Below are 18335 nucleotides of genomic sequence, written 5' to 3' on the forward strand. Positions count from 1 at the left end.
AACAGAATTATTTTGATCATGACTGAGGGTGTGGGATCCCTGAAGTACTTTCATGAAAAAAATTAAGGTACGATATCTCAATATTCTGGTGGTTTATCTTAATGTAATTTATCTGTAATACATAGATATCTTTTGAAAATTCAAATAATTCTTTAACATATTGACTGTGCTAATAAAATTTAATATTAAATGAAATGTAAACCACCAAAATACAGTAAAAAGGTATGTTAAACTTACCATATTAATTACAAGAATTGATTTTCACAGGATCCTACATTTTCAGCTGTTATTAAAGTGTATAATTGCATTAAAATATATTTATTTATGATTTGTTAATTTGTTGAAATGGTTTTTTGAAAATGTTGAAATTTAATATGGACAAATTCACAAATTCTGCTAGTCAGTAAAGAACAGTACTGAAGATGGTTGTATATGCAGAACACATCAGCAAATATTAGAAATAACTGAAAAATTGTATTCTAATTTATACAAGGCCAAAATCAGTAAAAATTAAAGTTTTCTGTTGAAGAAGAAGAGGCATCAGATATTTGTTTTAGTAGAAGTAACAGAGACTATAAAATCAATGAAAAATGGGAAAGTTTCTGGAACAGATAATATTGAGATGCTGAAAGCTAGTGGCAAAACATTGCACACAGCACTTGCATAACTGTACTCACAGTACCTCAAAAATCAAAAAATTCTGAATGAATGGAAAACTGCTGAAGTGATTTTTCTACTTAAGAAAGGAAATAAGAAGACCTGAAGAATTATCTATCGCCCAGTAAGCCTCCTTTCAGTTATTTACAAGGTTTTCATCAAGATAATAGCAGAAAGAATGCTAACAACACTGAATAAATTGCAACCAAAGGAGCAGGCCGGCTTCAAAAGCAGTTTTAGAACAATGTATCACATCCAGGTTGTTCAGCAAGTCGTAGAGAGACATAAATATATCATGCCTCTTTGTATGGCTTTTATTGATTGCAAAAAGCCATTTGATTTGGTAACAACATTAGGCATAATAACTGCATTATATAAACAGGGTGTAAACAGTCTACAAGAACTTGCTACAATCAATATACCAAAAAACAATATACCTAAAGAAGCAAAAGCCGTCATTTGTGTCACCAAACAATAAGGTAAATGTATGTTATAAGGAGGCACCATATCATCACCCATGCTCTTCTCAGCTTGCTTCGAGGAGGTATTTATAAAGCTGGAATGGCAAGAAGAAAGAATTCGAATGAATGGCACCTATCTAAACCACCTGAGATTTGTAAATGATATAGTTCTATTCTCACAAGAACTGCAGGTGGCTGGTTTACCCTGTAGTCTAAGGATGAAACTTAAAAAAATTTTTGTCTCTTGAGAACTCAAACTTGAACAGGTAGATCATTATATATATCTTGGCTGACAGATGTCAACTGAAGGTGATACAGTGCATTCGGAAAGTCATTGTGCAGTATGCTTTAGAATAATGTGGAATAATGTAGAATAAAAGACTAAATTATTGTCAATGGCTTAAACATTTTATTGACCAAAATTCCATATGTATCCTCAACATTTTGTTCTTTACAGATGAACCACGGTTTCATGTAGGAGACTATATTAATTCACAAAATAGATGAATGTGGTTGACAACTAACTCCCATGAATTACACGAACAGTTTTTACTCAAAGCAAAGATTGGAGTCTGAATTGGTGTGATTAGAATGCGCATTGTGGGTTCAATCTTTTTTTGAAAATGTAGTTAACAGTGATCATTATTGTGCTATTTTAACAAACCTCATTAGTCAGATAACAGAAATAAAAATTAATCGCAGTTGGTTCCAACATGATGACACCACAACGCACACAGCTAACAGGTTAATGATTTTTTTTTATTCTGAACAAATAATTTTGAGGGATTTGTAGGCTGGGCAATTGCCCATTCTGACCCCCAAATTACTTTCTATGGTGGGGCATCCAACCCCGTAGGGGAAGACACCCGCCTAGTGATGTTCCTGTCGCCACCCGCCCCCCGTTCCTAGCCCTGATGGGCTTTAATGGAAGTCGTCTATCGCCCTCTGACTTTTTACATCTCATAGTAATAAGCCTGGCCTCGTTGGGATGCCACGGATGTAAATGCCCCAGTAGACATTTACAATGGTGATTTATTAACTCAGCTTTTGCCTTCCCTGTAGGCCTCGTCCGAACATCTTGAATGTCCTACATCGTTTCCCTCTGAACCAGCTAACCGAGTTCGCGGAAGCACGAACCACGCCTAGTTCACCGCTCCTAGTTCTACTATTATTGAGCCAATTTCTGTGAATGTCTCGAAATTCGAGGCAAATTAATCACATCATACCACCAAAATTGTTATTCCCAACAATGAAATGTAGTCCTAGTTCCCTTACTGAACTCAACATTAGTTCATACCTCAGACTTAGGTTAGATTGTGGACTCCGGTGTGGTCTACAAGGAAGAGACAGACAGACCTCTTACTCCCGCCCAGCTCCATCGCAGAGTCCCACGTGACATTCATTTTTTCAACCATCGTCGAGATGCCGCTACACCTCACGGCTGCATGGGATCCATGCCCTCGGCAGTCCAGTCGCCATTCCGACAGCTTTTACAAATTAATAATCACAATTCTGACTAACCGTGGCTCGCAGCCAATACGTCTACCGTCGGCCATTCAACTACCCAGGCGGTCCCTAGCCACCCGGAATGCTACTCTACTAAATCCTCTCGGCCGTCCTGCGCAGGGCGAGGAAACGGAGGAAGCCAGCCACCGCGAGTCTTCCAGTTGACTCACAGATCAAAGAAGGAGTTTACTCTCTCAAGTTTCCTAACAATTCTGGTACGTTCAGCTTCGTACCGGGGACAGACATACAGGATATGGTCCACAGTATCATCGATCCTACAGTCCGGATACAAGCCGCAGTCAACCAAACCAAACCTAGCCAAACTGTCCCTAAAGGCACCATGTCCCGAAAGGATTGAGTTATATGCCGATTTGGGGAAACCCAACTAATTGCTCGCAACTCCTTAACATTTGGAAAAATACCATGCGTGTATCGACCAGTAGAAGAATTGTTCCACCTAGCTTGCCAAGAGTCAAAACCTGGGTCTTCCAATTTTTCGCATACGCCCTGAAGTAAGAAGGACTCCCTATTTCCTAGAAATATAACGCTTGCTACGTTCCGTAGCTAAAATGTCAATGGGTTTTATGCCGGCGATCACAGTTACTGCCTCTCTGGAGGCAGTTCTGTAGCCACCGACAACAGAAAATGCTGGGCTCGCAAAACAATATCCCTATAATATTGATATTGTAAACGATGAGCCCAGACGGGCGCAGCGTACAATATTATGGCCTCGCAGACATCTTTGTAAAGAATACGCATGGTACGATAATTCAACCCCCAATCGGGATGGATGACTCTACGGATGCCGAAGAAGGCAGTGATATAGCCTTCTTCGCTACAAACTGGAGGTGCTCCTTGAATTGAAGCTTCTCATCAAGGATAACACCCAGATACTTCTGAACGGTAACATCCCTAATTGGAAGACCGTACATCACAACCCGCAGATGACAAATTGCGGTTAGACGACCCTTCAAGAAAATCATAATGGTTTTCTCCGCGCTGAAAACCATCTTATGCTGAAGACTCCACAACCTTAACATCTTGCATGCCTTTGTCACTCTGAGTTCTATCTCGGCACCCGAATTGCCCTCGACCAGCAGCAACCTATCGGCTTAAGCCACGATGCGGCAGCCAATGGGTATCCGCAATCGCATGAGAGAATCGAACTCAACGACCCAGACGAGTGGACCTAGAATACTGCCCTGTGGACAACCTTTAGACAGTGTCTTTCGTACCTCCGAGCTGCCGTCGCGAACGATGACAGTACTGTCGCTGAAATAACTCGAGAGAGTCCTAATCTCATTTAGCGTGCACCTACGCCGCTGCAGTTGAAACAAAGCATAGGGTCACCACAAGTTATTGAAAGCCCCAGGTATGTCTAAAAAGACGCCGAGTACATATTTGCAGTCGCTGGACGAAGCCAGATCCATAACCCTAAGAAGCGCGTCCTCTGTGTCCTTGCCGGGGCGAAAACCATACTGGTCGTCCATCAGCATATGGTTAGAAGTTAACCTACTGTTAATGCAGAGATACAAGACCTTCTCGAAAACCTTACCTACTACAGGCAAGAGCGTCAGAGGACGGTAAGAAGAACTTACAGTGGGATCCTTGTCGCCACCTTTGAAGAACAGTTTCAGCACCACGTTTCCAATACGCTGGCAAGTTCCCAGCAAAAAGCAACCTATTAAAAACCCTAGTCAAAGGACCAAGAATCACAGGCAACGTGCAAACAAGGAGCTCCACCGTGATAATATCCGGGGGGCTTTATTCCTAGCCGGGCTACAAATTACTTAACGAATTTTCGCCTCAGTAATTTCTGAAGATAATATCTCAGAGCGAAAACCTACGACTTCAATGCGAACACGTCGATGATACGAGGTTTCACCAACCTCGGTATCATCTGTAAGCAGATCGTCCATCAGATGAGCGAGGACACGATCTTTATCTACAACTTCATCCTGGGTCGAGAGATCCGACAGAAGAATGTCCTTTTTCCGCTTATGACCTAGTACTCTATAGACGACACCCCATGTGTCTTTATTTCCCTGCCCTTGCACAAAAGAGCACTAGGAATCACGTTTAGAAGACCTAACCTTATGAAAATACTCTGTCTTCTTCCGACGATAATCCGCATTCAAGACTGCACGCCGATCAGGATCACCTTCACGTTGTGCGGCTCTCCTGAGCCGGCCCGCAGTCCACTTCATCGCGGTCAAGTCCTGAGTCCACCATCTGGTCAACAGTCCAACCATGGACTGTTCAGCGGCTTAAACTACCGCAGAAGAAAAATTCTCTGCCAGGTTTTCTAACGGGACCTCGTCCAGACTTCGAGCAAATACCCGAAGCCTGGCCGCAAAAACTTTGAAAACCTTAGCCAATCCGCACGCCTGTGCAAGAAGCGCCCCTGTTGAACAGAACGTCACCCCTAAAGACATCACGCAACTCACCTATCCAATCAAAAATTATTAACCGGTGATCGCTCTGGCAATCATCGACTATCGACCAGTTAAGAATCCTACCAGGGATATCCTTCGTTAACATCAATGTTGATACCATGGAAGGCCCTCCGCAAACAGACTGCACCGGTGAAGGTAGTCAATTCGCTGGCTACATTGAAAACATCAAAATGATGCTGCGCGATGAAACCTTCAATCAATTCATCCTCGACGCTGGACTCATCCTCGGAGTAGCTTGATGGGACGGACTCCGGCTTCCTCTTCCACCTGGACTTGAGTACTTCCTGGAAACCTTCCATGGCCGAAGATTCCCTGTCCCTACAAAAAACTAACAAAATTCTCGCTGTCTTCCTTCCTATCCACTAGGTTGGGCAAGCCCACAAACGTGACAATTGCCCATAGCGAGCACGGTCAGCTGAAGACCTTATATATTCTCCTGTCACACTATGCACCTCTTCACCGCTACTAGATCGATTAAGTGCAATACGTACAGCACATATGGCAAGAAACCGTGGATTACAGCTCTCATTCTTAAAAGAATGCAAGTAGGACTAAGGGTGCTACCCATTACTCGTTACGAGGACTTATGACCTGGAGTCGTTGCCACCTTATCGCCACGCTGAGGCAGGTGTCTGAACAAAACTTTCGCCTTGCACTGAGTGCACAAGTAATAACTGATAGTAAATTTAAACGGTGCTACTGATGCTAAAGCACTCAAATTGAATTCGCTCAGAACTGCGGAAGGTACACACATGACCGCAACTCAGAACACACAGAAAGAGTCTCAGACGCAACATCACTTTGTCCGCATCAAAGGGCTAAAGTCTATGGTGGGGCTGTGAAAAAAGCAGTGTATTGCAACAGACAATGCATAATTGACAAACTAAAAAGTACAATACATACAAGACAGTCCAGTACATCAGCTGGTTAAAGCATTTGAAAACAAAATGAAACATGTGCAGTGTATATTGATGTAGGAGGAGGTGATTTTCTACACCTTTTTTAAACTATTTCAGTTATTGTAACATCAGTTTCTACAAAATAATGTAATAAAAATACAAATTAATAATAAAGAAAGTTTTGTCATTACACTTTCATAATTTCAGTACACAGTAACTTTCCAAGTGCTCTGTACAATCAAAGAAGTTGAACAAGTTAAACTTAGATGGCAGGCATTCGGGAGACTTAACAGAGTTTTCAAGAACAAACCCCTTTTGCCTTAAAAGGAAAGTTTTGAATCTGTGCGAACTGCCAGTCCTTGCGTACGAAAGTGAAACTTGGACATAATCATTCAATCATTGCAAAAGCCGCAGGTAGCACAAACAAATATGCAAATAAGAGGGTCATTCAGTAATTAAACAGACAAGCATTTTTAGTGAAGGAAATAAACTTTTGTAAGTGTTAGTTGGCAGTCTTATGAAGATTTTTAGTCAGCTGCAATTAATATTTACATAAACACAACCTCAAAAGTCTTAGTTATGATGGTGTGTCCGCTTGAAGAAAGCACTTTTGAAGAACAGCATTCTGTGATCCGATTTGCTTGTAAGTTGGTTGGTAAGGTTGATTTTTATTTTTATATTATAACTATTGCTTTTTTTATATTTCAATTGTTTGTATTTAATAATAATTTAGCACTATATATATATCCATGAAATAAGATTTTTTTTCTGTTATCTACTTTAATTGTCCTTTCTAAATAAATTTCTTACATTTTATAAATTACCAGTTTCCTTTTATTAACCAGCTACATGATTTCAGAAATAAATAAACAAAACCTGTCAGAATATGTACCATGTTCATTTTTCCTTTTATTAAACTAATATCATTCATTTTATAAAAATGCCACAAATGTTTTACACAAGTAACATTATTGTGTGAAAAATAATTTATAAAATACACAAGCTTTAAATTGTCTTACTTGCACAATTTCTTTTGTTACTAGTATTAGTGTTTTTTGGTTGTATTACTGGTATAAAATTAATTTAGTTGGAGTTAGTTTATTGTTGAATGTACAAATAAATTTATATTTTTTTTGTGACTAGATATACTACTGGTGTTGCTATACTTGGTCAATCAGAAAATGTCAGATCCAAAGTTCAGATATGTTGGGAAAGATCACGAGGACAGAAAATACCTTTAGAATCGTATCTAGCTATTTGTACTGGAAAACCGCTTGAAGATCATGTAGATAACCTTAGAATTGGCATTACTTTAGATGTTTCAGAAAATGGAAAAATGAAAAAGGTTGGTATTTTTAAATATCATGTATCTTAAAAGATATTTTTTTTATATTACTAACATTGACACATCTTTGAGTACAGATTTTCTGGAAGTATAGTAATCCTAAGTTTACAGATAGCTGTTTTATTGAATTATTTTTATTTGTCAAATTTTATCAAGAGGTGATGATAACTGCAATAGATTTTGAAGTAACCCTTTGCAAAGTTGTCCATTTTAGTGATCTGATTTTTTAATGCAATTTTTAATTACATTAAAAAAGTGTGCCACTCATAGAAATCTTGTAATTTTATCTCCAACATGGTCTTCATCACTATATGCTTTAATTCTTAAAATCTCTTGTTTTCTTAAATTCTATCCTATAATTTACTTTCAAATGTCTGAGTATCCACTTCACTAAGTTAAAGTGTGCTTGAATTAGTATGTCCTAAAATCTTGAAGCTATATTAACTGCACAGTCTAAATCTGGTCTGGTCCCCAATATTTAACACATTAAACTACTAATGATCTCACGATAGCTATTTTCATTTTCTGCCAATGATTAAGATCATTAATGGCTTTGCATCATTCATGCCAAATTTTTTTTTTTATATTTTATTCATGTATGTCGTTTGAGAAATTGTAATATATTCATGAAATTTATCTATTTCCATTCCCAAACAATGTTCCACATCTGATGGAGTAAATCCCAAAACGATGAGCCAATTTGATCATGAATTCATTGACTGACTACTTCCTCTTGTCCCTTAACTTACCCATCATCCACATGGAAAAGTAGTATCAATTTTTATTATAAAACATACAAGGATCTACACAACTCTCCTGTAAATTACAAGTTTCAAGGAATTCAATTAAACATTTATACCAATATTTCAAAGCCTGTTTCTGTCGTACAAACTTTTAAGTAATTACATCTACATCTTGTGTTGTTGTTATATCCCTGTGGTTGCTGCATGTATATGTATATTTTCTTCTCAGGTATCATTCAAGAAAACTTTTCATGTCAAATTGTTTAATACTCCATCCACCCTGAACAGCAACGCCCAGTAGAGCTCTTATGGGTTTTAATCTGGCAACTGGACTGAAAGTCTCATTCATCTTTTGAATTCATTTTTATGGAAAAAATCCATCTGTTACCAATGAGAGTACTTTGAAAATGTAAATTCACTAATTCCCACCTCTTATTCTTGTGTAATGAATTCATTTCATCGCCCATTGTAGCTTTACAATATTTAACATCTTTTATTTTCATAGCCCTCATCATAATTTGTTGGTACTTCTTTTTTTAACTGTGTTATTAAAATATAATAGATCTATTAGAAGAACTATTGGATTCTGTTGAAATGAATCATCTTCATAGCATGCTGGTTCTTGAATTTCCTGTCTATTACTTAGATTATAACGATACTTTTATTATCAATATTCTTTTATCTTACAAGTTATGAAAAACATCCTCATTATGTGTATAATTCACAATAACTGATTTTGTGTATTCCTCTCATTCTCATATACCTCAAATTGTAAAATAACATGCATGGGTTGTTTATCTTCTATATCAAATTTTCAAATTTATTTTGCTTCTGTTCGGGAATCCATACAAAATATTCTGAGCCAAAAATTTTAAAGTGGTGAAAATAATTTGTATGCAAAAGTAATTGTATGGGTGAGTTTCCATTAATTTTTGTTGGGACATTCTATTTAATGTTTACATCGCAGCAATATATTTAACGTATACGTCATAGCAAGTACAGCTTCACTCCATAGAAACTTAAATAGGTAAACAGCTGATTGAAGCCACGAACATTCCATCTCGCATATAATTCTATTTTCACATTCAGCCACTCCATTTTGTTGTGGACTGTAAGGAACTATAATTAAATGTTTTAGTTCATTAGTTTTAGCTTACGATCTTACATCTCTGTTATCAAATTCTCTTCCTCCATCTGTTATAATCAATCTAACTTACATCTTCACTAATTCAATGAATCTTTTTAATTTTTCTTTCACTTCATCCTTTTTATGTAATAGATATGTAACTGTGAAACTGAAAAAACATCTTTAAAAACAAGAAAATAATGATAACCATTGAAATCTATCTGCTCCATCAGGCCACAGATGTTAGCAAAAATCAGATTACCTAGATTAGTAGATTTTTCAATTCTTTCACTAACTAAATCGATGAGGTTTACCATGCATACATCCTTCACACAATTCATTACCTATTTGTACTGGTATTCCACAATCTTTCAAAAAATTCTGCATGTGTTTATTTTGATGACCAAATTTTTCATACCAACTTTGCAGTGTAGTGTATCTGTGCCTCAGAAAAAGCATACGATTTTTGTTGACGATTCTCACTATCAACCATTAAAGTTCATTTCTTAATTAGAAATAGATATGGCACTGGGAACATTTCTATATAAAATCTGTAATTTTTCATTATTCTGAATTGATTGGTTAATTCCCTTTTGTCCAGCTTTTTTAACTGAGAACAAATTGCAAATCCCATCTGGAAATTACCACACATCTTCAAAATAACTAACAGACCAATCTTGATAATTGAAAGTTTTAACATTTTTACAGCCAGTACCAAGAGCTTCTAATTTAATGTTGTTACTATTAGATGTTTACTATGTTGTTTGGTCAGTTAAAAACATTTACTGAAGCTAATTAGATGATTTATTTTATCATGGATCTAACATGATACCAGTGATGTGGTTATTAATCAATGATACACTATCCCTTGATGAGCACTACCCATTTGTTTTGACACTTCAAAAGGTTTAAAGTTACCATACTAGTCAAAACGATTTGTTACATGGTGTCTAGCACTACTATCATCAATGTACCACTCATCACAATTAAATTTTTCATTGTCGGTTGAAACAGTTAAATGACTCAAAATCATAATCAATAAACTTGTTCGTATCTCTCTCAATAGGTTTTTATATTTCCTTTCATTTGATTTTCAGTAGACATCATGGCATAATCTTTATTTTCATCTCGATTAGGAGAAAAATTTGATCATAGACCTTTCTTTTTACATTTGAAACACACTATAGCAATCTTACAATCATATGATAAATTTCCAACTTTTCTACTTGAGAAACATCACTTCAGGAAACATTCTACTTGAGTTTCCCACTTGAATGTTTCGTAAATCTACATTAGGATGGGCAGCACAGTTATCAATAAACAGGCAAATCCTTCTTGATTTTTTTCTGTAACTCATTGTTCCAAGCATTCAGCCAATCATGAAAAATTAGACTCGTCATCCGCGTTTTTCTATTAAAATAGTAGTGCACAGGTTAGCTCTCCATTCTAACCCACTTAAAACACTGTGGTTTACCTGCTTTATCAGTACAAAGAAGTTTTAATTTGTCATTGCCAGACATATTTGTGCAACAAAGCAAAGTAATTCGAATTGTTTTTTTGAGCCTGATAACATGATGTGTTTGTAACAGGGAGACCCATCTGGTGTAGCGTGATAAAACAGGTCCATTTTATCTGCATCATAGATGTCATAGGGTGAATATTTCTTGATTATTTCAGGAAGTTTAGAATTCTTCCATGATTCAGCACTGTCGGTATCAGCGCTTGCCTTTTCACCGAGAGCTTTTTTAAATTTTATTTCACATCTCCATTTCCAACGTGACAACCAACCGTCTGTTGCTTTGAAATCGCAGTGTCTCAATTTTTTTGCAAGCTCTTCTGTTCTTTGTTTTAGCATAGGACCATTGACACTTACTCCTCGACTAGTAACAATAGAAAACCATTTATTTAAAGCTTTCTCAATGAGATTTCCTTCACGTTTTCTTTTTTGATTAGTTTCTTCTCCTTCATGTTTGTTTAGACCATTCACTGCAAAGTTTCTTTCTATAAAATCTAAGCTATTGTAGTTTTTGATGCTTCAAGTAGTTCTGCAAGTTTACACTGACCAGTGTTTGGTGGATAACTTTTTATTTTGTGTAGCAAAGCAATTCTTTCTGCCAATGTCATGTCTTTACACGGCATGGCAAGGAATTGGATAAATTATGAACATTGACTTTTAACTAAACTAACACTTCAAAGTGAAAAGATAAAAGTGATTAAAAAGATTAAATGAATAATGAGAGTAAAAAAAGGTAAGCAAAAGTGATTAGAAATAATTACAAAAAAAAACAATAACAACAGCACCATACACAATGAACAATGGACTTGCACTGAAGAAAATAAAAGCATTTGCTTTGTCATAACTGCATGATGTCATCTGTGTCGTCATGCATTATGTACTCTACAGACCAGTGATAGAAGGAAGTTACCTCTCTCAATACAGCATTCAACAACAGTCAAGCAATTTAAATCAAATAAAATTGTTATATTTTAGAAGTAAAAGAAATAAATAAATGAGCTAGTGGGCCTTATAAGTGGCATTTTGGACCATTAAACCAATGTAATTTTACATAAATTATACCAATATGTTTCTGTTTTAACAAAAATGCCCCAATTAAACGGCTGCCCTGAATAACCGGTGATCCTATTGACCAGAATCCACTGTAATTGTAATTGGAAATAAAAGGCTAGATGAGAGTGAATTTATTAATACATTAACTGTGTATGTGCCATCAGCATTACATGGCGGACCTTGGGAGGATGCTGAAATGATCTCAGCGGCCCATCCCACCATTCATTTGTATATATCTCAGTCTTCAGTCAGTTCTTGTGTTGTGCGTTTCATACATTGTGAGCGTGTTACATATAGATGCACTGTTGTGTATGAGCCTGTTGTTCTTGGATTGCAGTGCTAGTACTCATGTGACACCAGTGTACCAGACAATGTCGTGAAAGTTACACATTATTTCTTTTTCTGTTATTTCTTTGAAAATTTTAGTTCTGTTATTAGTTTATTTAGCATAATTTTAATATTATTTTATTGCTATTAGTTACCATTATTATAATGGCGGCTAATGAGCCAGGAACTTCAAGAACAGGCCAAGACAACTTATTACGTGAAAGTGAGGACGAGTTTGGTCATCTGGAAAGCAATTCCGAGTCTGAGTGAGTTTGATGATGATGATAATATTGTTTATAATCCAACATGGTCCAACAAAACCTCCAGCTTGAAACACATTGCATTTACCAATAATAATGGATTGAATGTGCCAGTACCCAGTAATCGCCCTATTGATTTTTATAATTTACTGGTAGGTGTTGTTTATTTGAAAATGATTGCAAGTGAAACAAATCAGAATACAGAAAATATATTTTTACTGGAAAATACACGAGAAAATTCCCGCATTAGTCGATCGAAACCACTAACAGTTGACAATTAAAAACCTTCTTAGCTCTTATATTGCATATGGGAACAATCAATCTACACAGTTTGCATGATTATTGGAAGACACACTGATTGTTTGTTTTACCTGGTTTCAAAGCCTGTATGAGTCATGACTGCTTTTTATTAATTGTTAGGTGTTGGTATTTTTCTTCTGAGCCAAAAACTGATGCCGAAAAAAAAGCTGACCTGCAAAATACAGGGAATAAAACACAATTTTAATTCAAAAATTATTTTTATATATCAGCCCAGTAAACAACTTTCTTTAGATGAAGAGATGGTACTTTGACATGGGAGGTTAGTTTTTAGGTAATACATTAAAGGAAAGAGACATAACATGTTTTAAAAATATATACCTTGAGTGAGAAAGACAGTATAATTTTATGTTTTCATTGTTATGTAGGCAAAACTGACATAACAGCAGGAAAGCTCATGTCTCAGAAGCAGTGATTTATTTAATGCAGAATGCTCTGAATGTAGACCATACATTGTTCATAGATAATTATTACAATAGTTCTTTATTAGCATTAAAACTTCTGGTTAATAATATCTACTGCACTGGTACTTTAAGAAGTAATCAAAAGTGCTCACTGGTGGATATTGTATCGGTAAAACTGGGTAAAGGAGAGACTATAGCTGGGTACAGTGTGGGGTTATGATTGGAGCCTGGAAAGATAAAAGGAAAGTAACTTATATATCAACAGAATTTGAAAATGAGATGGTTGAGATAATTGATAAAAGGAGTCAAATGCAGAAAAACCTCTGCTAGTGTTGCAGTACAGTGCTCATATGAAAGGGGTTGACAGAGGAGACCAGCTGATGTCTTATTATCCCTGCGAGAGAAAAACCATCCAATGATATAAATACATTTTTTTTCATATCATGTCCATGTACATTAACAATGCTTTACATCTGTACAATATGTATTCTGGTAATACAAAAATGTCTATGTATGACTTCAGGCTGGCTATACTTGAGCATTTCCTGCCTTGTCCACCCGAAAAAATGTTAACTTCTCCAAAGCTTGCCCAAAAACATACAATACGTATCGCTGATGAACAAGATGACCATGGCAGATTGAAGCAAAAAATATGTAGAGTCTGCCACTCAAATAATAAAGAGAGAAAAACAGTGTATTACTGTAAAGTATGCCCAAATCAACCTGGCCTTTGCCCAGGTTGTTTTGACAAATATCATTAGAAACTGTAAAAATACAAAACTGGGTGGCAGGAGGGGTTGTAAATAGGGAGTTATTTAGTTTTTATTTAATTTCACGTAAGTTTTATTAGTTTTAAGAAAATTATTCCGTGGTAGTAACATCAGAGAATACAAATGAAACACAGATGTAAATAAAATATTCCTAGTTTTGTAAGGGGAAATAATTTTAAATTGTACTTCATTATCATTTACTAAATATGTATCAATAAAAGAATGAAACTGGTGAAAAGAAAACCATTGTATAAGATCTGATCAAGCACTCAGTGCTCATAGGACGTCAGGGCATATGGCAAATTTTGACTTCCTACATAAGAAAAACTACAATAAGCAAAATCGAATATCATATACAGGCAGTAAACACCAAAAGGTAAGGTAAATTGTAATAAAAAAATGTAGGTTCTAGGGTAGGTATATGGTTAGTAGATGAGCAGTGAATGTGTTAATTGTGTCCTTGATTAAAAAATTGTTTCTTTGATTATGAATGATTGTGTATGAATAATTTTATATGGTAAAGATACAGCAAACTATGCTATAGATTTTATAAAAAGCTTTTCTGAATGTTTTAATGAAAAAGTATGATTTAGTTCGGTGAGTATTCTTGCCATTAGAAATGAAAAATTTAAACTCAATCAAGATCCTCTTGAAGATAAGTAAGCTATTTATGAAATATATATGTATTTATTGATTTAATTTTAAAATATTGCCTTCTTTTAACCTTCTTAAATTTAACTAAATATTAAAGTTTAAATTTTCTGTTCGATGTACTCAATATGTACTGATTAATACTTTTACATACAGGTATTTTTACTGATCAAACTAATTTATAAGTTTATGATGAAAATATTTTATCTGTTTATGAGTCTGTAAACAGTAATTGAGTGTTTATAAACAATATATATTAAATGTTCAAAAATTGAAATGGCTTAAATGAAAAAAACTACTCAACATCAGGAAAAATATATTTTCTAACTATAGGAATTTAAGAACATAACGAGATAAATATTTATTTGATCCCAGGTAATTTCATATCAGAAACTTGAAAGTATTGTTTCCCAACAAGATAATAATTTATAACTTGTGTTTTGTCATAAATATCTGTATATTTTAATGTTTAAAAATAAAAGTGTTCTTATTTTGGATTTGAAGAAAACAATCAATTTTGAATCTTAAATTTGGGTTCCAAAAACTGGGTTAGGTGCCAGTCATCATACAGCCATCTTGCATTCTTTGCCAATGTGTTATTAATGGACATGTATCATGTTCTGTAATAAAAAGGCATACAGGTCAAAGAAATAAGCATAGGTCTAAAAAAAAATTAATTATCGGTTTTTAAGCTAAGCGATAGAAACTACTCTAATATTGAGGATAAAACTGTAGTGATTAAATATAATTACATTTGTTTAATATAAGCAACAGCTCTATATGAGTAATACATATTAGAAAAAGTGGTTAAAAATTCATAATTCTTATCTCTCCTTGTGGACATCCATGAGAGAATGCAGTACTGCTCAAAGAAGGGATAAGCATCATCCCAAAAAGCGTTTTCAAAACAGGGTATGCTAGTAGAGGAGCTGGAATAAATAGGCAGTCAGAAGTGAAAATTAAACATGGTCATTTTCTCTTTCAAAAATTCAAGAAATATTTAGAGTTCCAAAAAAAATAAACTTCTACATTAATCTAAAAATAGAGTTGCAAAAAGAGTAAACTTCTAATCTAACACTTTTCCTCCAAGCCTCATTAGCATTTCGATTATTTTCCAATATTACTCTACCTAAAAGGGATTTGACCTGCTGATAATTCTTTCTCTTTATTAAATTGCTGTTTTTAATCTTTTCATGGTATTTTGACCAAAAGATAAATATTGTACATTCTTCTTTTATCACTGAACCTTTTAGGAAATCATTTGATGTATTTTTTCCATCATTTAGGGAAATCAGTTATGCCTTCATAACATTTTTTAATGATGTTCAATATTTTTCAATTTGTTACTTCTTTGTTTTCTAGTAATTTCCCATTTTCATCTAAGATTCTAATGCTGCAGCCTTTCTTAAACTGGTTATTATTTCTTAACTGCTTTTTCAACTTTGCCATTTTCTAGATTCTCGTCTGCCTCATTTTGTTCATATAGTTTTTTCTTTTATACTGCTTTAATTCTCTCTTTGGTTTTGGAATTTTCTTCTCTTCTACATTTGGTGTAGTCTTGTACTTTTTTTCAGTTGTTCTATTTGTTGATGAGAAATCCATTTATAATCTATCTTTGTCATAAGTAGTTTTATAACATTTAAGGTTGAGTAAAAAGAATAAGAATGAATAGTTTTTCATTCATTCTTTTGTAGTTTTCCTTAATTAAGAGTTTTTCTTTTTTTACTTTTCCAGTATCACATCTGATATATTTGTTATTCTTTTTCTTTTAGCTTTAAACTAAATTTTAACATGACTAGTTATGATCACCTAGTATATCATTACCTGAGTAACTTTTATTGCATTACTTGGTAAAAGTAATCTTTTGAAATTATAGAATCAGTTGGTTATCTTGCTTTGTTTCGGGTACATTTTCTCTTATGCTGTTAAAATATAATGTTTGTAACAAGAAGTTATTTCCCTTTCTAAAAGTACTCTACTCCAACTGAAGCATTTAAGTCACCAAGTTTGATAAGGTCATTGTCACACCTGATTGTTCTCAGAACTTCATACGACTTTATATGTTTGGTTTATTTCACTTTCTTCATGACATGACTATTATCCTAATCACTGGCTCACTTGCTTTTTTCAAAATTATTATCTTAACATAAAATTGTACATAATTTATAATGGCCTTTATTTTATATTATTCCTAAACAGGCATACATTTTTTCTTCCTCCCTGAATATATATTAAGTTTACCACTTATTTATTTATCTCATTTATTGGGAGTTATGGGAAACAGTAACCTGAAAGACATACAACAGTTGAGTTTTTATGTTGTCAACCATGAGTGATATTATAGTGAATTCTGTTGTCAACAGTTGTTATGTTTGCCTTAACAATGAAAGCCAAACTAACTGCCTACCGTGTTAGTTAAACAATTCTTTATTTATAAAAAAAAAGAGTGCACTGTATTGTTTGCCAAATAGTATGTTATTTTCTGTCTTTTAAAGAAATTTATCTAAACTCAATCTCTTTTATGAACTGAAATTGATTATTAAGTGATGATTTTACATTGTCTAAGTCAGTCTTAGGCAATATCTAGATTTTAGAAATTGTCTTTTCTCTAATGTAATATCTGGACTTTGATCCAGTTATACCCCTCCACAACATGTCAATAATTTCTCTGCAAGTTCAAATTGCTTTATTTCTTTGTATGTCAACCTTTTCTGGATAAAACTAACTGTTGTAATGTAGGAACCTTTCTGTGACTGGCAGTTGTCTCATTCTACAGGATTTACCATTAATATGAAAGCAGTCAATCTCAATTATTTTAATGAAGAGGAAAATCTAAGTTTCTTGGAAAAATCTAGTCTTGGAAGTAAAAAGTTTGCTAATAAAATTTATTTAATAAGTTCCTAAAAATGAGCAAAGTTAACATTAAAAGATTTTTATGAAAATTTTTTTAGACTAGACAATCTTTTATTTTATAAAATTATTTTTTACTTTTTTCAGGCTTATTTAACAAAGAAATACTCCCATGCATCTGTATTAAAAAGCAGAGTAAAAGTAGCATCAGTGGAGTCTCATTTATTAAGTACCAATGAAAATCAATCAGCAGCTTTACTGAATTTAGTTACAAATCAGAAAAAATGGCATTTTGTTAGATTATTTCTTGCTACATACTTATTGTCACCTGCTATTGGAGATCATATATTTGCCTCAAGAGTGAAGAAAATTATGGGTATGGCTGTTCCTGTTGATCACTGGAATCCAAGTACTCTTCAACCTCAGGTATAAATATAACAAATTTCCACTAGTTTTCATTGAAGACAGTAATTCATAATTATTACACTTATCACTGAGAACAAACAACTCAAAAAAAATGTTACAACTTTATTAAAAAGAACTCCCCTTTTCTTGCGATCACACCTCCTAAGGATTACATTTGCAAAGTTTTTACTTTCTTCTTTTCCAAAATTCTTTTCCCTAACTTTTCTTTCTTTTCTTCGGTCCATCAATTGTGTTTCCTTTTTTGTTTATTATTAAGGTAAAAAAATTATGTAAAGTTAAAGCATAAGTATAAATTAGAAATGTTGTTGCTTATTATTTTACATATTAGACATATATATGTATTATTTTACATATTATACGTGTATTAAAAATATACTAGTTAATTGTATATTTTAGTTGACTGAAAATTACTTATGCTGTTAACTTTGTTCTGTCATAAAAATGTTTATGAATCTGAATAGTTATTTATTCTTTGCTCATTCTTATAGAAGTTTATTTAGATAGCATATGAAACTTGTCCAGAAGATATTGTTTAAATGCATTCCTATGCACTAAGCAATAGCAATG

At 34.3% G+C, this 18335-nt stretch overlaps 1 protein-coding gene across 1 annotated transcript in view; it reads left to right on the top strand.

Annotated features, from left to right (window-relative positions):
• The window catches only part of LOC142334343 (mitochondrial mRNA pseudouridine synthase RPUSD3-like), a 44056-nt gene that overhangs the window by 13301 nt on the left and 12420 nt on the right, over nt 1-18335 (top strand). The window contains exons 3-4 of the mRNA XM_075382313.1: nt 7123-7324; nt 17490-17768. Coding sequence (XP_075238428.1) covers nt 7123-7324; nt 17490-17768 — 481 coding nt within the window. The remainder of the gene's footprint in view (nt 1-7122; nt 7325-17489; nt 17769-18335) is intronic.

Source organism: Lycorma delicatula, chromosome 1 (genome assembly GCF_047948215.1).
Source record: "Lycorma delicatula isolate Av1 chromosome 1, ASM4794821v1, whole genome shotgun sequence".
Classification (NCBI taxonomy): domain Eukaryota; kingdom Metazoa; phylum Arthropoda; class Insecta; order Hemiptera; family Fulgoridae; genus Lycorma; species Lycorma delicatula.